At 36.8% G+C, this 23159-nt stretch overlaps 1 protein-coding gene and 1 pseudogene across 1 annotated transcript; one reads left to right on the forward strand and one right to left on the reverse strand.

The window, feature by feature from the left end:
* Window positions 1-1965: 1965 nt before the first annotated feature.
* Window positions 1966-3277, forward strand: LOC137049505 (fish-egg lectin-like). The gene is made up of 5 exons (XM_067428029.1): window positions 1966-2052; window positions 2144-2371; window positions 2466-2674; window positions 2762-2889; window positions 3000-3277. Exons 1-5 carry the CDS (start codon window positions 1995-1997, stop codon window positions 3139-3141), a joined length of 765 nt encoding a protein of 254 aa, XP_067284130.1. The 5' UTR covers window positions 1966-1994; the 3' UTR covers window positions 3142-3277.
* Window positions 3278-10182: 6905 nt separating this feature from the next.
* Window positions 10183-16371, reverse strand: LOC137049103 (sialic acid-binding Ig-like lectin 7; annotated as a pseudogene).
* Between the last annotated feature and the right edge of the window lie 6788 nt (window positions 16372-23159).

The following is a 23159-nucleotide window of genomic DNA, read 5'->3' on the forward strand; positions in this document are numbered from 1 at the left end:
GGCCTATACTATGCTGTATAGCTATATTTGACAATGTGTTTGTTGTCGAACTCAAAAATCTGTATATTTTTAATTATTAAAAATGCCATTATTTTATTTTAAAAAGTTAATTATTGTATTAAAGTGAATTTACACAAACTGAGAAAGTAAAAAAAAACATTAGGTTTTGCCCTGCTCTCCTTGATGACTGCAGACTGTGAAAACATACCATTAATTATTAAATTGCATAAGTATTATGAAAACAAAACAGGTTTAGAAGATTCTTTTGGAACAACAATGATGAAAAATGTCTTTGTGTTTTTAAATAACACTAAACATGCTTCTGATCTGGTCTGTTTAGGTTGGATTGTTTTGTGTTTGGATTATATATATATAACAATCCAGGATTGTTTAGGTATATCTATATATTTTATACTGTGTATGTATATATATATATATATATATATATATATATATATATATATATATATATATATATATATATATATATATATATATATATATATATGTATATATAGAGAGAGAGAGAGAGAGAGAGAGAGAGAGAGAGAGAGAGAGAGAGAGAGAGAGAGAGAGAGAGAGAGAGAGAAGAGAGAGGCCAAGGTCCCAAAAGGGTTGAAATTTGTATGATTGTCCTTTTTTACAGTTTATGGATGTGTCGATTGTATGAGTAGCCATTTAATACAATATCTGGCACCTGAACAACCTTGGAATAATATGGATGTGATTGTTCATAAATCAAGGTTTGGGCCATATACATTTTGGGAGTTTCCCAGGAGAAATTGTGCAGAACCTAGACCATGGTATGGCAGACCTATGCTGTGAAACCTGAGGACCGGACCTGAGGCATGGAGCATAGGCAGACTTGGTAGGCTAGGACACCTCCAGGGCAGTTCAGGAAGCCAAGTCTTTGTGGGTAGTTCAGGGAGTCAGGGCGGAACCGGCACTTCCAGGGGGGAGCCAGGGGGGAGTGGCTTTATACAAGTACCCCGAAATTCTAGGGGGGAGCTATGGGGTTATGGTCTGAAGCCATCACTGGATTATGGTCAGGGGCTAAAGCCCTCATTGAACAAATAAAATAAACCAATCTGGATGCTGGTCAGGGGCTGGTCTCCTCTGGATGCTGGTCGGGGGCTGGTGTGTATGTGTGTGTGGCCCAAACACACATAATAGCCGTGGCCATAATGGCAGGGCGGCCATCTTGTCTGGAGTTTCTGGCGTGGCATGACATAAACAGTCTCTGGCTTAGTAGGCATGACATGAACATGTTTTGGATTAGAGGGTATTGTGAGATTGCAGGGTTTCACGTTCGCAAAGCCCATAGTATGAGTCGCACAACAAAAGTGTATGATCGATATATTGGCCCACTGATCAGTCGGTTTTCTATCCAGGAAGCCTTGAGCAAATAGGTTAATTCTTTGAAATGTTATTACATTACTTCAGAGTGACTTTACTGCAGAAGAGAAGGTTTTCATGTTATTGTTGGGTTTCAAGTGAGCTTTATGAAGAACCTCGTACCAGGTCCTTTTAAGCATCGTAGGTTCTATACCAAACACATTTAAAATTCCAGTTGCATCACAGGAATGTGACAATTGCATGAGGCATATGGATGGGTGGACACGTGAAGATAAGAACTATTCAGTCAATGAACATCGCAGGTTCTTACAAAATTCTGCTCCTCCCATCAGTAGATCTCGATCCACTGCATAATTCTCTACATCAGGGTTTTCCCTTGTCTGATCAGGAAACAAACTACAACTATAAAAGCAAACCTAGCAGTCATTCACCAGCATCTTCAAACCTTGTGGCTGTGTGAAGAGGACTGCTGAAACCAGCGGACAAATCTAAGATCAAGAAAAGGTTGGTTTCATTAAAAATAAAATAATTGTGATGGTGTATTTGTTCCTTCATGTTATGTAGAATTTAATAAGAACTTACATCATGACATTTGATTTCTGTTTATGTAGGACGAGAATAATCTGTGATACAGCACAATGAAAGGTTTTCAGTGCATCCTGCTACTCTTCAGCTGCCAGTTTCTTTATACACTAGGTAAATATGTGTTTGGAGATTCATACTCATATATCATGATACTAACATCTGCAGAATATTTCAAATGAACCCAACCCAAATGTTTCCATAGCTTTAGAGTGTGAAGTGATTCCTGGTAACCTGAAGCAGATTGACGCTGGATTAGGTTTAGTGGGTGGAGTAAACAATGACAACGAAGTCTTCCTATTTTTGGGAAACAGTTTCCTAAAAATAAATGGATCGCTGAAGCACTTTACTGTTGGACCTGCTGGAGTGTTCGGAGTGAGTCCAGCAAACGTTCTCTTCAAGTTTCAGAGTGGAATCTTCAGGCAGATTCAAGGTAAAACATAAAATAAAAAATGTAAATAGAGATGTTGAATGCAGATTTGTCCCTATTTTGTCTTACTTTTCCCTTCAATCTCTTTACTTTACAGGTGGTTTAAAGCAGATAGATGCTGGAAGTGAGATTGTTGCAGGTGTTACTCCAATAGACGACGTCTTCTGCATTAATAAGGATACTAATAGCATTGGACCTTCTGGAATTATTCCTTGGACACAACTCACAGGAAGGCTGAAGTACTACAGCTGCGGCCCGTACAGCTGTTGGGGAGTGAACTCTCAAGAGAATGTCCTCATCAAAAGGGTAAGATTGGAAGAGTTTAAACAAAAAAGGAAAATGAGTAATCAGTTTTAGTCAGCTGAGCTGTTTGTATCTTGTTGTTTTTTTCAGAATGTGATGAGTTCTTCCTGTGGAGGGTCACCTTTTCTGGATGTTGTTAATGGAAATCTGTCTATGGTCGAAGTAGCAACTGATGGCAGCGTCTATGGTGTCAACTATCAGGGGTCTTTGTTACAAAGGTGAGCTGAAAGCTTGTTTTATTTAATAAAACTTAAATATGAGCAAAAGTAAAATACAACAATGATTTTAATGTATTAGAAACCATCATCTTATCACTTAATTTTTCTAGAATCGGAGTTTCTCCTTCAAATCCCATTGGCACAGGATGGCAATTGACTCCCGTCTGTCCCTTTGGCCACAAACATGTGACCTTCGATTTGGGAAGCCTGTGGGTCATCTGTAGTGATGGATCCATCAGAAGATGTATTTGAATGTCCATTAGTGGAACCCGACGATCATTAAACAGAAATTCTTTCTGCTTCTTTTCTTTGCTGTTTAGCCAATGAAAGTTATTTTTGTTTTTATTAAAGTTTGACATAGAAAGATTTGCATTGTCATTTTGTGTCAATAAAGGTTCAATGGAATTGCACAAATGAGTCGGACTGTTTCATAATCAGTATCCAATAAGAAAACGTGTTAACTAGCTGATTTATCAATGTGACATTTATAAACAGCACTGCGAGATCAAGAAAATAAAGAGAAAATAACATCCATAAAAATGGGTCCAATGATAAGCTTATAGGCCTACTGTAGCCTACAACCGCAGCTGCACAGAGTTGTAGATTTCGTGTAAAGGCATCTTAACAAAATTATGAAAAATACCTCTGTATTTGAAAGCTAGGACTGCAACTTGGGGAAAAAACTTTAAAGGGGGGTGAAATGCTGTTTCATGCATACTGAGTGTTTTACACTGTTAAAGACTTGGATTCCCATCCTAAACATAGACAAAGTTTCAAAAACTAATGTTGGACGTTTGATAGAGTATTTCTGTGTCAAAAATACTCCTTCCGGTTTCTCACAAGTTTCAGATAGTTTTTTTCGAGTATGGCTCCACTTGACGTTAATAAGAGCGAAAGGTCCTTGTATGGGCCGTCGGGCTCTTCTCCCGGTAGGGTGTGCGCGCGCGTCACTAGAGCGAGAGAGGAAATGCACGCCCATAAACACTCTCTCAGGTGCAGATCCAGTCATCCGTGAACACTTATGTCGCGCACCCGTGCTCCAATTTATTCCTATGGGTGACGTCGAGCGACTTCAACGCTTCAGCACAGCATTCCGGGAAGGCAGCGCTGCATTTGAACCGATTTGAACGCAGAAATGACGGGAAGCTTCAAGGCATCGCTTCAGTCGCGTCTCAAAGTGGATTTCCACGCCACTGCGGTCACAGGACTTCACCAAATCATACCAAAGAAGTGTGTTTTTGACGGAGCGGCCCCAGTGATAAAGGTTCGGTCCTGCTTTGGAAGCAGCTGGTGAGTAAAACTGCTTCAAATGTCTGTGCTGTTGGCTCGTCGCATGAGTAAACATCAGTAAACGACACGATTGCGTGCTTCGTCATTCAAATACGCTAACGGTTACTCCATTGCTGTTCTCTGTTGTATAACGTTACACTAGTCTGACGTGCAAAACCGTTTGCTTGCTACTGCTAAGGTCTAGTCGCATACAAATGTCCATAAACCGAATCATGTCCTCATAAACGAGTAAACACACACAAATGTTGACAGTCCACTAAATACAGTACAATACCACAGAGACGGACGTCCTGCTGTTGCTGTTTCTTCTGTTCAATTATTTCTGCCTCTGATTTGATTCTGGATCATTATCTGTATTAGCTGAGATAGCCATGGGTTTCTCACGCTTGTAGGACGTCACCGCTTTGTTCGCAATCGTCATTCTTTAGCTTCGCCCACTCGATACGCCTCCAGCCGCTCGTTTTTTTTTTCCGGAAAGACTCGGTACAGCCCATATTCTTTTATAATATAATAAAACGAAAGACTTCTCGGAGATATGAAGGATGCAATACTACTCTATAGGTACTCAAGATTGACATGAGATTGACTGAAACTGAGTGTTTCACCCCCCCTTTAAGATTTGCACTTTTTCCGCGCCGAGTGAGACAATTGTTTTTTACACTGCAATTAAGTAGACTTATCTGTACCATCAAAAATAAAAGATATGTTCACACAGCAAAACTCTAGGCATTTGAATAGCTTAAAATTAATTAAATGTATTGAATTAAAATAGGTTATATTTGGTCCGTTGGATTTAAATGAAATCAACTTTATCTGAGTAAAAAAGTATTTTATAAAATGTAGTTTTTATGGATGTTTTGATATTGGACACATGGATGATTATTGGTGTAAGGCACAAATGGCATTTATAGTCCGTATGTAATATTTTCATTGTCTTGTAGCTACTACCATTGACAGTGTTAAACATGGTTACGTCACGTGGATAATATGCAATTGAGTTATGCCTAGTAAACGGCTCAGAGTAAACTTGGCATTGTAAGCTCCATATATGGTCATTTAGGGGAGGAGATAGGGTGGAGATGCACACAGTGTGCACAATCGTCTGCCGACTGGGATTCATAAAGGGACTTTTGTTACAGTTTTAGGATGACGTTTTATAAATGAGACCCCAGGGCACACATTTATCTTTAGCCTAATGTAACACAAATGAGTAATTGTGATATGTTGTTGTTGTCTGAATTATGCTTTCACAATGCATATGCATCAAATAAAACATTACAAATGGTCGAAATAAATAATAATTGTACCTTTCTACCTTGCTAGAAATTGCATATTTCTAGAGCAGTAATTCTTAAAGTGTGGTCCGCCATCGACCCCTAGTGGTCCGCAAAAAGATGACCTAAACTAGGCAAGCGTTTATAAAATTGTCGCTTATTTAAGTAGATTTTTAATGTACTTGCGAAACAGTTCTTGCCATTTTGTTTTAATAACGTAAAAATGGATCTAAAATCCACAGATCTATTAGTTTTGTAATGTACTAGTTTTTGTTTCATGTGTAAAATCCCAGTAATTTCAGTGATATTGGACATTAAACGTGCAGTATGCAACTTTTGGCCACTAGGGGTCACTCATTCAAAATAATAACAACAGACGTACTTTAATGACGTCGGGAAAGTGCGTGTGCTCATGGGAGTTGTTGTCATTATTGCCACTGTCAACCAGCGAATCTGGCATCTCCAGCAGAAAACATGTTCACTGACAAGGTAATTGTTATATTACATCTCTATTATTGTTAAGTTTAGTTACGGCTTTTCACGTTATGTAATGCCAATCTAATGAAATAGCAGCGAGCTACCGTTACTTAACAAACTTATCAGTAACGTTAGCTAATGTGTGAGTCAGAATGTTGTGCGGGCGGTCGCTATGTCAACACACCTATAAGTTGGTAGGCTATGTTGACATATTAACCGTGCATCATAATTTGAGTTACTCAAATTATAGATATGTTGACATGGCATCCGCGATTGTCGAACATTCTGTATATCAACTGTTCAATAAGGAAATACATTTCAATTTAGTTTATCATTACCAACATAAAACAGTAAATGAGAGAACCAGCACTAGCAATACGTTGTTCATTGGAACATGCGGTGTGTCGCTCCCCACATTCATCAATCTAATAAACATTTATTTTGGAACTCAGAGATATATGAATAAGTAGATCATTATTAAATCGATATTATATGTAGCTAGTATTAACATATGATAAAAGTGACGGTCACCTTATATTAATTGACCAAGATAGTGGCATATTACCTTATGAAGCTAACGTTACCTTCTCCAGCTACATATAAAACCAATAATAGCTAGTCCATCTGCGTTTTACACATGACATCATCGTGTCACAAAATATACGGATAGAAATATACTTTTGAATCAGTTTTAAAAAGTCTCAGTTTCAGTCTCCAAAAACACAGAATCCGCCTGTTTGAAAAGCCGATGCAATACAAAATGTAACGTTATACGTATTCAGCTAAACGCGTCTCAATGTGGTCAAGATCGCTATGCAATATGCAAACATACAGCATGTTATGATTATATGATTATTATGTTAGCTGAATGGTTACTTAAATTACCTGTTTATTAAAACGCAAGCGAGATCAGCATATCTCTCTGCAGTCCGAGCTTGTCACGAAGATTTCGCCATCTTTCAAAGGCTTCTCCAAGGTTTACACGTCTCTTGCTTCTTCTACTGTCCCAAAATCTTCTCGGGTCATTTTTTTTCACTCGTACGTTTGCGCTTTGTTGAGCTGGCAAAGAGTAGTCATGATCCATTATCATACAGACTTTTTTATACGGGTGTTCCCCTTATACTGTCAGTGATCCTCTTTGAGTTTGGCGGTTCCGCAGGAAGCAAGACGCAAACGTGGATATGACGTGAAAGACTGGCGACATAACGGAAATAAAGACACGGTCCGTGTCTTCGAATTAAAATATTAATTTCTCTGGATTTAGAAGTTAATTGGAACTGTCGGGATAATGTAAACACACAACTTTAAAAAATATATAACATAGATATAGTGATCTTTTATATTTTTAATGCTGAAACATTACATATTGTGCCTTTAAGGGGAACATTCTTTTCAGCATTTTATTGTTACCATAGTTATAACCATAGACTTCCTATACCCACCACTTCAGTTTAAACTAATGGCTCTTTGGAATGGCATTAAGTGGGACCTAGGCTGTTACAGTATGTTTAATTGCAGTTTTTTTTCCACATGTGCAGTTTGTTGTTCATATTAAGCTGCAACTCATTTGACATGTACTTTTTCAAATTAAATAAAAATGTATATAATAATTTCTGATCATATCATTGCATTTGTGTTTGAATGATTAGATTTTGACTTGAAACAGTTGCATATTAAACTTAAATTTAGCTTATCCTTCCGATTTTGTTGGTTTTTGGGGGTGTGTTAGAGTGGGATTCTGTAGGTGGTCCTCAGAAAAAAATTGGAAGATAAAGTGGTCCTTGGGATGAAAAAGTTTGAGAAACACTGTTGTAGAGATTGATCTATGTTTGTGTGGCCACACAGTCTGATATGAATCCCCAAGATGTTGTAGCTATATTGTGTGGAACCACAAGGCTGTGCTGTTCTCCTGTTTAATTCATTCTGCCGGCGTTGCTGTATTGCCATTGTGACTTGGTGGTTGCTGGCTGTGCACTAATAGTCTGAGAATTATTGACTGATACCATTTCATCGTGCACATGTGACTTGTGTAGTATTTGTATGTTCATGCATCGAAAGCTGAAGATTTCACACCGTCCGGTCCGACTCCGAGCGCAGATTGTCTCACTTCCCCGTCCCTCTCGCAGACCTGTCCTAGTGAACTATCTTAACCAGTCTCTCATCCATGATGTCTTTCCCTGCGTCTCAATCAGCACCCTAGTTCACTAGTCAGGGCACTGATCAGGACATAAGTCAATGGGCTGACTCCCTGCTCAGTGCCCTGACTAATGAACTAGGAGCTGATTGAGACCGCACCCTTTGACTAGGGTGGACTTGACGACAGATTCTTCGGAGTTGTCCCATTGGTCAGTTATGGCTCTACGTGTGCGCCCATGACACTTTAGTCCACATGCAATGGTTTTGATTTAATGTTAGTAATTAATAACCACATCATTAGTGCAGCATTTTTACAGCATTACCAGTTTTACAATGACTTTTTGTCATGCTTTGTCTTTACTTGTCACTTTATGTTTTGGATTTTTGTTGTCAAGACAAGACCAAGATCGGTCTATCTTTCCCCTTTTTACACTTTTACACCAACACTGCCCACATAATCATGAAAATTGCTCAGTAATCATTGTCTGCCAGTGCATAGCAATTGGGGTCAAGTTGAAACTTTATTACATTTTAGTGTCATACCCGACAACACATAAGTATTTTTCCCCGAGGTGTGGACTCTTTATTTTATGGAAATTTATATAATCTTTGACCACTTGACCTGCAATACCTGTACATCCTGTGCCAATGGAAGAAATTTGGAGAGACACCATAACTCTGCAATAGACAAATTATGTTTTTTGGATAAAAATAAAACAGCAGGTTTTTTGCTAGTGTAGGAACAAAGTACCTGATGACTGTAGAAAAATAAAAGTGAAAGCACTACGAAGCAATGACAAGTTGTAAACAGAGAACATTTTGACATACCCATTCTTCCAAAGATGTTTTGCATTAAATACTTATGTTTCCTTGTGTTTTTAAATGACACCACTTCTGCTCAGGTCTGGCTTTTGCATTCCTAAGTCGACCCATGTGTTTCATTTGTAACAGGTGTGGTAGCCAACACACGTGAAGATAAAAACGAACGCAGGAATTCCAAAAGACTTAGGGCCTGATCATACACCCGGTGCAATTAGGCATTAGGCTTTGAAGTGCGGTGGTCCAAAGATAAACATTTTGTCCCTCAGCCCATGATTTTTAATGATGGTTATTTAGTCAAACTTTTCACCCATTAGACTGCTCGACAAACTTTTGATTCATTGACTTACATACTATATCCCATTTCTTCTCATATTCCACACGGAACGTGTTTTTGCATTCTACTACTACATTCCTACAAATATTTATGGGCCAATTTCTTACTACTGCTAATTTGAGACTGAGTGGATGTGTGCTGTGTGAACATCACAATATACTGACTGAACTTCCTGGAATGGCCAGTTGAATTAGTGATAGAAAGAGAGAGTTAATGTTAGAGTTAAATGGTTCAGCAGTTTGCTTGTTTTGATAGCATAAGTACTTTTAGGTTTTTGTGTTGCATTGTGAATAAATTGTGATTGTTTGTGCTGTATTGTGCTGAGAACTTTTCAGAAGTCTCTACTGGAAATGTTTTTATTAAAAGGTTTTCATCAAACTTGTAGCAGTAGAAAGAGAATACATAGCAATATGTCAAGGATCAAGACAGCCACACTGAAAAAAAAATAAAAAATAATAATAATAATAATAATGTCTCCAATTGAAAACGTTCTAGTGACTGATCACATCTACATTTTTCAGTTGGCCAAATTGAATTTCTGAATTGATGCAATTTAATTCACAGAAATTCAATTTGGCCAACGGAAAAATTTCCATGTGATCAGTCACTAGAAAATTTTCAATTGGGGCCTGATTTGTTTTTTGTACAGAGCAGTCAGCCACATAAACAATAAACACAAGCAATACTGATTTAAGTTCAAATTCTCAGTTATTAAAAGCCAAATCTTACATGCATTAACATCTTAACTCCTGCCAAGAAAATAAGAGTCTCTTATAAAACAGTCAGTGAGACAAGAAAAAGAGCCCTAACAAGTTTTGAAGCATTACCATTATAATGTCATTATTCTAATTGATTACTGTATTCCTAACACTAAAATGCTATTTCCAAAATTAAATGCTACTATTTTACCATCCAAAAAAAAAAACACACAAAAAAAAAACACACCCCTGCTGAAGATCTCTATGGCTTACGATGTTTAACAGTTGCATAAAGCGGAGAGGAGTCTGCAAACAGCTCTTTCTCAACATCCTTTGACTCTTTTGGTTTAGTAATCACATCTGCTTTTACAATCACCTGAGTGTCTGCTGTTCTTAAAGACTCGCCCACTGAGCTCTCTGCCTTTGCCACTCGTCCAGAACGTTTGACAACAGCGTAGTCAGCATCAAGTGAGGAAACGCCTTTGAACTCTCGTGACTCTGGGGTAAATTTGTTGAAGTCAATGGAAGAATAAATGATGGACTCTGATTTTTCTGTGGCAGTTCCAGCAGAAGACATCTCGACATCATTGCCATTAACGGACTCCGCTTCATTCTCGTGTGGAACGGCCTAAAAGATTGACGGTCACAGGGTTAGATCAGTGACTGAAAGCTCTAATGTGTTTAGCAGTTTGTTTACTTTATTTGGTTGGTAAAAAGGGTATTTACAATTGCTTACAACTTTAGGTTCTTGTAGTTAATAAATCGTTTGTGTGACTTTGTGTAGTTTATAACTCACATCACTGGTCGAAATGCTTCTTGTAGCACCTTCTCTTCTAGTCTGCTGAAGCTTCATACTTTTTTTTCTGAAAAGCATGGGTTCATGTTTAATATCAGTTCTGTACTAGCGACCCCCAAAAAGTAGGCTATATACCAGTGACCCCAAAAGTATTATAACACCTTCACACTTAAAAATGTCTGAATGTCCAATGCTATCTCACCGCCATTTCGTATGTATTTTTACGAGATGGCTAATTCGTATGATTTCGTAACGGACTGTCTATTCACACCAAGTGCAAAAAGCTTGTTGTCAAGGGCTCCGCCTAACAAATTAGGAGTTAGGGGTAGATGTAGGAAGGGCTTTTATTTTCCTTTAAAGGCGGCATCCATTTAATAATTTAAATACAAATAATAGTTTACACTATGCTATTATTGCATCCTGTTAATGTACAACAACACTGAGGTGCAAATGTATCTGTCAAAACGTATAAACTACATGTAATTACTATTTATATAGCAAAGAACTGCTACTTTTATATGGTGTAAATAGAATATATCACTATTTTCACTTAGTAAATAGCATCAACAGCTATTTACCCTTATTGTAAATATCATCTATAGCTAAGAAAATATGTCATTTAATCTGAGTGTAAATAGTATCTATTGGTTTATGGGTGGGGTAAGAGGTAGGTACAAATGTAGTATACGAATTAGCCACCTAGTAAAATATGTACAAACTGCTGTAAAATTGGGTTAAAATGTCCAATACATTACAAAATGACAAAGCAAATGGCATCGGCAAACAAATGATGTAAGAGCTTTTCTCCAAACTAACTTCTCTATTCTCTGCTTTATTTTTGCCAAAGTGGTTTTAGTGGATGTGTGAAGTACTTGTGAAGTGTTGTTTATCATATTAGTACATTTCATAAGTAAATGTCAAAATATGTTTGAGATCATTGTGAACTGTATATCTGTTTTAAATGCTTAAATGTTTTAAATATATATAAATAAAATAAAAATAAAAATAAATAAATAAATATATATATATATATATATATATATATATATATATATATATATATATATATATATATATTGTGTATTTAAGCTCCTATGTTTGCCATATTCTTTGTCTTATATTGTATGTGTGACCACTGTTGGTGACTGGTTCACTCAAGTTTGTTCAAATCAAGTAAGTCAAGTCAAGCCACAAAACCCATCAGCTCAATATCATATGCTGAGTCTGTTCTGTGTTCTTCTCTCTGAGTACACTGTAAAAAAAAAAAAAAAACAATTGGCCCCAATTGAAATTTGTCTAGTGACTGATCACATCTAAATTGAGTTGGCCAAATTGAATTTCTGTGAATTGGTGCAATTTAATTCACATAAATTTAATTTGGCCAACTTAAATTTTTTAGATGTGATCAGTCACTAGAAAAGTCAATTTAATGTAATTAAGGTTGAAATGACTTAAACATCCAAGTTGATTGTACTTAATTTGATGCTGCAACTTTTTTTTTTTTTTTTTTTTTACAGTGTTGTGCTCTGACCCCCAAATTGTTTTAGACCACTTAGTGAAACTTAAAAATGTCTGAATGTCAACTGCGATGAAGATACAAAATGACAAAGCGAGTGGCATCTGCAACCGAATGATGTCAGAGCTTTTCTAAGAATTAACTTCTGTATTTATTATTTTGGTATAACTGGTGTTGAGTGTGTGTGTTTTTTTAGTGGATGTGTGAACCATAGTGCTGCTTTCTCATTAACACTTAGTGTAGTGTCAAAATATGTCATGTTAATTTTGAATTCTTTATCTATTTTTAATAATTTGAATGCTTTTTGGGTGAACTGTTTTGCTTGTCCTATTTTTTATTTTTTTATTTTTTTAAAAATGCCTCTTGGTATGAATTGTTTTGCTAAAATCTGTTCTGATTAAATGTACATTATGTAAAAATGAAACTCGTACATACTATGATTTGAATAGATCACTTATATAATTAAACACATTAGTAATTTCTAAATCAAAACGTTTATTTTAAAAAGAGTAAAAGTACTATATTAAAATGTATAACCTCACATCTATTCAAAATGTAAGGAAACATGTTATTACTTTATTATAGTCAAATTACATTTTTGGAGTCATTATGTAAACCTTTGGTATATATTTTGTTATTAACATTTTCAATAGTTGTTACTGTTCTTGGAATAAATTTGTATTTATGTATTTTCCGCCACATAACTGAATAAATCACTTTCATCTGCACCATTTGTCAGTAAAGCATCTGAGTTTATATACAGCAAAACCCATCAGCTCATTATCATATGTTGAGTCTGTTCTGTGATCTTCTCTCTGAGTAATTTACTGTATTATTGTTGTTCTGTTATAGTTCTTAATACATTATGTGTCGTTCACCTACCGTACACAGATAAATGTAACGGCACAGAACATAATGACCAGCACAGCTCCAACAGCAACTCCAATCATCACAGAGGAAAGATTCACATCTAAAGAGGAATAAAAGGAATGATCACTGATTCAGTTAAACAAGGACTAGTGAGTCATATCGTAATCTTTAAACAACAAAATAATAAAGGCAGGAGCATGGGAACAATATGAAACGTAAGAGATAAGCATTAATGACTAGTGTTACAGCTTATTTTCATTCACTAATCATCAGCTGACAGATCCTCAATTTCCCACAACCCAGTAGAGCAGTGGATCTCAAACCTGTCCTGGAGGACCATCACATCCATAATGAAGGCTAGATATCTTACGGCGGAGTCACCATCGTCATTACCGGCGGCCGTTTTGTCACAGGCAAGTTTTCTGTCGGGCTCTGTGGAACCTGATGTAGGTGAGTTATCTGTATGAACATAAATACTCTTATCTCGCTGAAATCTTGACGGATTTACAAATGGTTTGGTTTCTTACAAACGTTATTAACATGGCTACAAATCTAGATCCTTTAACACGTTAAAAATTGCAACTTTCCGTTTCAATAAACGACTTAATCGTGCAGCTTGTGTAAAAAAAATAAAAAAAAATAAATAAAAAAAAAAAAATATATATATATATATATATATATATATATATATATATATATATATATATATATATATTCTAGCCACTATAACTCTCTGCCTGTACTTCACACAATTATTCTGCTCGTTTCCTAAGAAACTACAGGGTCTCAGCTTTCTAAAGAGGTAAGGCATTTGAGTAGGCAAAATTAGGTGGAAAAAGTTATCTTTGAAGTAGGCACAGTGCAATGTAGGGAGGGGGAAATCCTAGTAAATTGCGTTTTTTAAGTTAAAATAAACTTAGTTTGCAAGTTTCTTTGTTTCTTTTTTATTTATTTTTAAATACAAATTATTTTATTATAATAGTGATTAGTGATATTCTTATTATAAAGTGTATATATATATATATATATATATATATATATATATATATATATATATATATATATATATATATATATATATATATATATATATATATATATATGCCATTCGGTACACAATTTTAGTAGAATATATATTGATTTAACATAAATACCTTGTGTGTGTGTATATTCATTGCACCTATCTGTCCGGTTCAAAGTTACTTTCATATTGAAGTCCATGGTTATAATTATTAAGCATGTAGTGTCATAACTACATCTCTGACGTTTATAACAAACGAAACAGTTTGAAAATCGCTTGAAATTTTAGCAAGTTATGGTTATTTAAAAGTACATGCACCATTAAAACACACTGTTACGAGTGAGCGAGCTGCCTGTGACAAGATGGCCGCCAGTTGCGGACGCCGACCTCCATTGGCAACAGCACGCACGAGACATCTAGCCTTTATTATGGATATCTATAGACCACCAGCCCTGCACATTTTGTATGTCTCCCTTATCTAACACACCTGATTCAACTCTTGAGCTCATTAGAGACTGCAAGACCTGAAATGTGTGTGTCAGATATAGGGAGACATACAAAATGTGGAGGGCTGGTGGTCCTCCAGGACAGGTTTGAGAACCACTGCTGTAGAGGATAAGCAGTAAGGAGAATGAGTAGGATGAAATTTGTTTTCAATGGGATAGATCACAGAACTGAAACTCACGGTTTACAGAGAGAGGCAGTTGAAGCCGTTTACTTGCATTGCCATGAGTGTTGTTGCCGACACACTCCAGAGTGGATGTGTGTGTGAGTGACTGATGTAGAGTGATGGAGCTCCTCAAGCCTGTGCTGTTCAATCGCTCTTCACTGATGAACGTGTTTGAAGAGTTAGTGACAGGACGTCCAGACAGACGCCACTCCAGTTCAGGAGAGGGATTCCCATCAACCTCACAGAAACACACGGTTACATCAGATCCGATACAGCTTGAGGAGGGAGAGAATTTAGGGGCATCTGAACAAGAGAAAGAGAGAATGATGTGATACATATACAAGTATAGTGTCTTATTGAGAAGAACAGAACTGATGCCAGAAAGTCCCTACACTGAACATGTAATGTGATGTTGTCCTGTGCTGTTTTGTTCTTGTCCTGTAGCTGGTAGGTTATAGTGCAGGTGAAAGTGACTCTGTGGTGACGGTGAGTCGCAGTGAAGTTCAGATCAGAGATGAGCTCCTGTTGTCTGATCTCACTGAGGGGGATTCTGGGAGTGGAGCTCCATGTGAGAGTTGGTGGAGGAGAGGAGCAGAGAGACTCAGCAGAGCAGCGCAGACTCACAGAGCTCTCCTCCAACACCTCCTGTTCCTCAATCAGCTTCACTGTGGGTTTGGGCGGAGACTCTGAAACAAATAAATATATATGTAGATGTATATGTGTAGACATTTCATTGTGGCACACTTGCTTACAATTTATCATATACAATATCTTACCAATCACTTCTATCTGAACATGTTTGTGAACATAATTCCATTTCAATTCACCTTCACCCTCAATCCTAAAGTAATAAGTACCACTGTAATTTGATCTAACATCATAAAAGACGGTGGTACAGTCCTTCTTATGTAATATTCCAGTTATGTTTCCCTTAATAATTGAGTTTTGGCTGGACATGAAGAGTTGAAAACTATTTTCTCAGACCCAGTCCCATCTTTATACCAACATCCTGTAGCATTATCAGTGAGGTTTTTCTCATATTTTTCCTCAATCTCAAATGTGAACTTTATGATCACACAGGATCCACTGAGAGCGTCAATCTTCTCTGGTAGACTGATGCTGAATTCTTTACACCGAAATCCTACAACACATACATGATGAAAACATTCAGACACAAGCAGAAACAAACACATTTCTGCTGTTACACAAAATGCAACAAACAAAATCAATATTTTTATTCCATTACAAAACATTAATTTGCATCACAGTCACTCTTAAACGGGTTTAACATTAGCAGAACAGCAGCAACGGTTAAATAAAATATTCAACTGCAATTTATTCCAAATAGGAATAAAATTCCTACTAAGAAATCTTTCTTGAGAAAATGAAAAAACAGATTTTCAAAGTAAACTTTCTGAAGCATCATTCTGAAACTATTCAGAACAATAGTTTAACACTTGAATTCACGGCCTCATTTAAGTCACACTTTTGTTGTTTAAAAACTAGATTTGAAGAAGAGATGGAGACCATACCTTGTAGCAGAAAGGATAAAAGAATGATTTTCTCTGCCTTATTCATCTCTTTATTAACAGACACTCAGTCCTGTGAAGAAACACAACAAAAACAAACTAATAGAAATTATAAATTAAGCCTGATCATAAACTGATATTTTTGTAATTATACTGAACAAACAGACATTTATGAACTCACTGTAAGAGTCCAGCAGATCAGTAAACTGAGAAACACTTCTGAAGAAACGTTTAAAGAAGAATAAGAAGAGTTCAAGACTTACAGAGATGAGAAAAATTGTAATTTCTTTTCTAAATGCAGAAGTTATGTACTGTGATGTCTGTCGATGATCTGAGACTGTGAGAAACTGCGCTGTGTGAATTAATAAACTGACTGACAGTTCCTGTATCGCCATCAAAATACATTCTGTTCACAGACAGTGGAACCATCCTTGTGCATAGTGGAAGATCAAATCAATCATTTAGTAAAATACAGGTATACAGTATACAGGTTTTGAACTTTAACACATATTCCTATTCAGTTGCTGTCATTTCCTGTATCAAAAAATAAATGTCCTGCTCAGTTTTCATATACTAAGATGAGTTTAATGTTTTTATTTAAATTAAAAGCATCTGATAAAGTGTAATTAGGGCTGGGCGATATAGCCCCAAAAAATTATCACAATATATATATTGTGATAATTTTTTGGGGCTATATCGCCCAGCCCTAATTACACTTTATCAGATGCTTTTAATTTAAATAAAAACATTAAACTCATCTTAGTATATGAAAACTGAGCAGGACATTTATTTTTTTTTGTAATTTGAACAGTATTTTACTGTAATATGTACAGTATAATACTGTTAAATGTACTAACAGTATAATACTGTTAATAGCAAAGGATTATGGGACAATATATGTTTACTACTGTAATTATTCTCTACTGTAAATCGATTTACAGTAGCGACAATGCCCGCAAAAAACTGACCAATGACAATGGAGACTTCTTTTCAAGTTTTTTTTTTTTTTTTCGGTTGGTGGGGGCAAATGAGGAAAGACTCAACATAAAGGTTAGTATTATTTCTGTCTTGATTTTATTTAAAACTGAGATATTTTCAAACTCATTCACTTATTATCAACAACCTAACATGAACCAGTGCTGCAAATTGAGTGAGTTTAGCAAATTTCTGTCAAGAGACTTTTTTCTGCATGTTTGTCAAGGCGGGTGGTTAACATACGGTCGTCCTTGTGATTTTTGTTACTTCAACGGGGTGAATAAAGGTTTTCATTGACTAATAGTTAGTGAAATAGAAAAAAAGCTATTTTAATGTTCATCTACCTCATTTAAATTAGCTAAGCAGGGGCAGCAAACTACCTTAAAACACCGAAAGAAAAAAGAGACGGTTGCACACCGGACGCAAAGCTCAGATTTAAATCTTCTTCTGACAGAAGAGCTGCACGATGTGTGTATCTTGCAGCACAGGGTGAAATCAATAACGTAAGTTATGTACATTGGCGATTTGAAGGAAATAAAATATAAATTTAATATAAAACCTTGAAATGGCGCTCCGTGGCACGGCAGGATTTTGATCAACTCCCAGAGTGGCCGCGGACAGGCACCGAATGCCACCACCGGTGTGTTGTTAAGTTACACTGTTCGAATTTCAGCGGCGCCGTGCCGAGCTTTGCGTCCGGTGTTCGAGGTTGTAATCGTTTTTCATTGACTAATATTTTTCATTGACTAATGACTAACAGCATTTCGAACTGAATCTGTTGTTTTTGTTTAAAGTTTGCTGTTAAAACCGCCATTTGGAACATGGGAGGTGTCTTGGAGTGTTTTTCTGGCGGTTACAGTCTTCTGAGGAAACTGGTAAGCAGAAGCTGGTGATTATTTGACTCTTTTAAAACGTTAAACTTATATCGTTAAGATACAGTTTAAAAAAGCAACAGTCAAGATGGTTGTGCAGTTTGTGTGCAAACACTGAAAGTTGTCTGTGCGAATGCATTGCAGATTTTACACCCTCTTGTGAACGCATGTTGGAGATTAATATTTTGTAAATAAATTGTTAGATTATGTTTTATTTAGGCAGCAGCCAATCCAACCAGGCTGTACATCACAAGCACTTATCCTAAAGCTTTAAGGCTGCATTTATTTGATCAGAAACAGTAATATTTTGAAATATTATTGCAATTTAAAATAACTGATTTCTTTTAAAATATATTTTTAAATGTAATGTATTCCTGTTATCATTACTGCAGTTTTCAGTGTCACTTGATCCTTCAGAAATCTTTGTAATTTAGATGGCTTACTGCTCAAGAAACATTTCTGATTATTATCAATTTCTTAAGACACAAAACAATCGGTTTCTGTGAGAAACAAAAAACTATTTGTTATTTTTTTACCTCATATCCTGACGAGTCATATCAAGTTTTCCCATCGTCTATTACTTCCATCTGATAAGGTTAAAATGACGCGATCCTCATTAGTTTGACCTTATCAGATGGAAGTCACAGCCGATTGGAAAACTTGATGAGACTCGTCAGGATATGATGTAAAAAAATAACAAATACTGTTGTGTTTCTCACAGAAACCAATCGCTGCGTGTCTTAAGACATCAATGTGTCGTCAGGAGCAGCAGGGTTTTTGTGCATGTTGTCTAAGCATGTTTTTTTGTTTTTTTTGTATGTTTTGCTCTCATAGACTTGTTACCCATTCACACCATTATATGACTGGCATACAGCAACGGTTGGAGTAAAAAAATCTTCATTTGTGTTCTCCTGAAGAAACAGACACACCTACATGTTGGATGCACAGGGGGTAAGCAGGTAAACATCACATTTTCATTTTTGGGTGAACTAACCCTTTAAAATAAAGTTACGTTATTAAGTGAAAGACACTGAAGCGCATTCTTAAGTTGAATGGGCTTTTTCATTGGACATTTGCTGGCTTGAATGAATGGTAAATGGACTGCATTTATATAGCGCTTTTAACAGACCCTATGGCCATCCAAAGCGCTTTACATTTTGCCTCGCATTCACCCATTCATACACCGACGGTGATGTCAGCCATGTAAGGCGCCATCCAGCTCGTCGGGAGCAGCTGGGGTTAGGTGTCTTGCTCATGGACACTTCGACACTTGGTCAGGTGGAACCGGGGATCGAACCACCAACCTTTCAGTTTGTAGACAACCTACATGAACCACTGAGCCACTGCCTCCCCATGAATGAACCAGAAGCATCGCACCAAAGGAGCGCGCACAGCGTGTTAACGGGTTAGTTTACACAAAAATGAAAATTCTGACATTAATTAATTACTCTAATGTCGTTCGACACTTGTAAGACCCCCTTTCATCTTCAGAACACAAATGAAGATATTTTTGTTGAAATCCGATGGCTCAGAAAGGCCTTCATTGACACCAATGTCATTTCCTCTCTCAAGACCCATAAAGGCACTAAAGACGTCGTTACAAAGCCCATCTCACTACAGCGCCTCTACAATCACTTTATGAAGCGACAAGTATAGTTTTTGTGCGCCAAAAAAATATTAAATAACGACTTGTATAGTGATGGGCATTATGAATCAGCATATTGATTCATGATTTGGATCGCCAATGTCACGTGATTTCAGCAATTTGGCAGATTGACACGCGATCTAAATCATTAATCAATACGCTGATTTATAACCAGTCAAAGCTTTGTTTTGAAATCGGCCTATCACTATATAAGTCGTTATTTAGTTTATTGCACACTAAAACTCTTCTGGTCTCTTCATAAAGTGATTGTAGAGCCGCTGTAGTGAGATGGGCTTTGTAGCGACGTCTTTAGTGCCTTTATGGGTCTTGAGAGAGGAAATGACATTGGTGTCAATGAAAGCCTTTCTGAGCCATCGGATTTCAACACTAATATCTTCATCTGTGTCTGAAGATGAAAGGGGGTCTTACAGGTGTCGAACGACATTAGAGTAATTAATTAATGACATAATTTTCCTTTTTGGGTAAACTAACCCTTTAACACACTGTGCGCGCTCCTTTGGCGCGATGCTTCTGGTTCATTCAAGCCAGCAAATTTCCAATGAAAAAGCCCATTCAACTTTAGAATGCGAACTTTAGTGTCTTTCACTTAATAACGTAACCATGTCTTAATGCCAGAGACTGCTCTATATCTGTATATGCCATTCCTAATGCAGAGTAAAATGATGTTTCATCAGTCATCTCTATCTCCGACTTCTGTGGTTAAGTAGGATATACTGACCGGTGTGGTTCCCTAAACATAACTTGTGGCCACGATAAATAGATGTTGTTCTCTCAAAATATGAAGTCAAGGCCACGACATGTCGTTAACTCAACAAAATGATCTCGTGGCCACGATTAATTATCACGTTCCCATGACTTAATAGGACATTCCCACAAAATAATATCTCGTAGCAACAACATATCACGTTCCCACGAGTTTATATGTTGTGGCCACGACAAAACTAAGTGAACCAAACATGTCCAAACATGTCCCCTACCGGTCAATCTACTGAATCACATAAGTATTCCCCTAAAAATTATCTTCATTCACAAACCACTGTTAACTTTAACAGAAAATGTAAGCTTAGGCTACTGGATGTTTGAGTTGGCATGGCAGAAAGCACGCAAAGTGATGTCTCTTTATAATCACTAAAAATGTGCCCCTCGTTTTAAAGGGTTCATCCAAAAATGAAAATGATTTCATTAATTACTCACCCTCATGTCATTGGAAACCTGTAACACCTTTGTTCATCTTCGGAACACAAATGAAGATATTTTCGTTGAAAGCTGAGAAAGGCTTCAGAAAGGCCTCCATTGGCATTCACTACATTCCCACTCACAAGGCCCATAAAGGCACTAAACACATCGATACAAAGTCCATCTCACTACAGTGGCTGTACAATCATTTGATGAAGCGACGTGAATAGTTTTTGTGCGCAAAAAAAAAAATCAAAATAATGACTATCTGCCAAGTTATTGTCTTCCGTGTAGGTCTCAGACGTGAAATAACGCGAAAGCGGCGCTCCTCTTCTGGGTCATGTATCGAACGGCGAATCTGCGTCATATTCTCGCGCATGTGTCGAGTTAATGTCAGTTACTTGGTGGATAAAGTAGTTATTTTGACTTTTTTTGCGCACAAAAACTATTCTCGTCACTTCATCAAATGATTGTACAGTCCCTGTAGTTAGATGGACTTTGTATCGATGTGTTTAGTGCCTTTATGGGTCTTGTGAGTGGGAATGTACTGAATGCCAATGGAGGCCTTTCTGAAGCCTTTCTCACCCATCAGCTTTCAACAAAAATATCTTCATTTGTGTTCCGAAGATGAACAAAGGTCTTACAGGTGTCCAATGACATGAAGGTGAGTAATTAATGAAATCATTTTCATTTTTGGGTGAACTAACCCTTTAATTGCAATCTCACAAATTTCCATTATAATCTGTCTACACTGTTCTTTATTAATATAGTACATATTGCTTTTATTAACATCAAAGAGCATACATCACCATGTTATAACTGTTGGGAAAGCAGTGGTTTGATAAATGTTTTTTTTTTCTCTTGTGCTTGCAGGTTCATTCTGAGAATAAACCCTGATGGCACCAAATGGCAATCAAAATCACAGATCAGCCAGACATCTGGAAAAAGGGTCCAGAGAAAAATCGCCATCCTAAATCCCCTTGTGGCATCTTTCATCAGAGCTTGTTGACTTCGATTGGCAAAATTATTGAAGGCTTGTTCTGCTTTTCAGTATGTTTACATTTTTAGCCTTGTTAAAGGGTTAGTTCACCCAAAAATGAAAATTTGATGTTTATCTGCTTACCTCCAGTGCATCCAACATGTAGGTGTCTTTATCCCCATTCGCACGGGACTAGTATTATCTGTGGACCTCTGGTGGTTTGTAATAATTGCAGAGAATGTCTGTGATCTTAATCCCGTGCAAATCGGCTATGTCTGTAATTTGTAAAGTAAAAATTCCCCCGCAAATTACCTACCATCTTTCACCGAACACCGAGGTCCTGTGAAAATATTAGTCCCGTGCGAATCAGCATCTCTGTGATTATGGCCAGGATTAGGCGGATCGTATATCATTTTTGTAAGGTTTTTGTTTCCTTTGCGCATTTCTATCTTTATCTTTCACTTTTCACTTTATCTTTTCTTTTGAATGGGTAAACAATTCTATCAGAGCAAAAAAAAAAAAAAACATGCTTAGAAAACATGCACAAAGAGCCCTGTGGCTCATCACAAAACATTGATATATTAAGACACAAAACGATCAGTTTGTGTGAGAAATCGAGCCATATTTGTATAATTTTTTGTTACATCGAATACAACGCTATATCCAACAGCTTGGAACACACTTCACTTCCGGTAAGGTCAAAATACACACTCTGGAAATGGGATATACAAGCCAGAGCGTGTATTTTGACCTTACCGGAAGTAATAGACTTGTTACCCACTCACATGATTATATGACCTACACACATCAACGGTTGAGTTAAAAATCTTGATTTGTGTTCTACTGAAGAAACAAAAACACCAACATGTTGGATGCACTGGGGGTAAGCAGATAAACGTCACATTTTCATTTTTGGGTGAACTATCCCTTTAAATACACAAGATGAATTCAAACACATTTGTAAGATATACTTTTTAAAGTAAATGTTAAACAGTTAAACAAAACAGCATATTTTAATGACAAATGTTCATGAGGACTCGTGCATTTTTTGGGGTAAAAAACTGTTTACAGTGCTGCCACACCTGTTGTTAATTTCATGGTTTGTCTTTTTAAACTCTGTTTGGTTTGGTTGTTTTGTTTCTTTGTTTTCTGTGTATGCTGAATTCTGT

Source organism: Pseudorasbora parva, chromosome 20 (assembly GCF_024679245.1).
Source record: "Pseudorasbora parva isolate DD20220531a chromosome 20, ASM2467924v1, whole genome shotgun sequence".
Classification (NCBI taxonomy): Eukaryota; Metazoa; Chordata; class Actinopteri; order Cypriniformes; family Gobionidae; genus Pseudorasbora; species Pseudorasbora parva.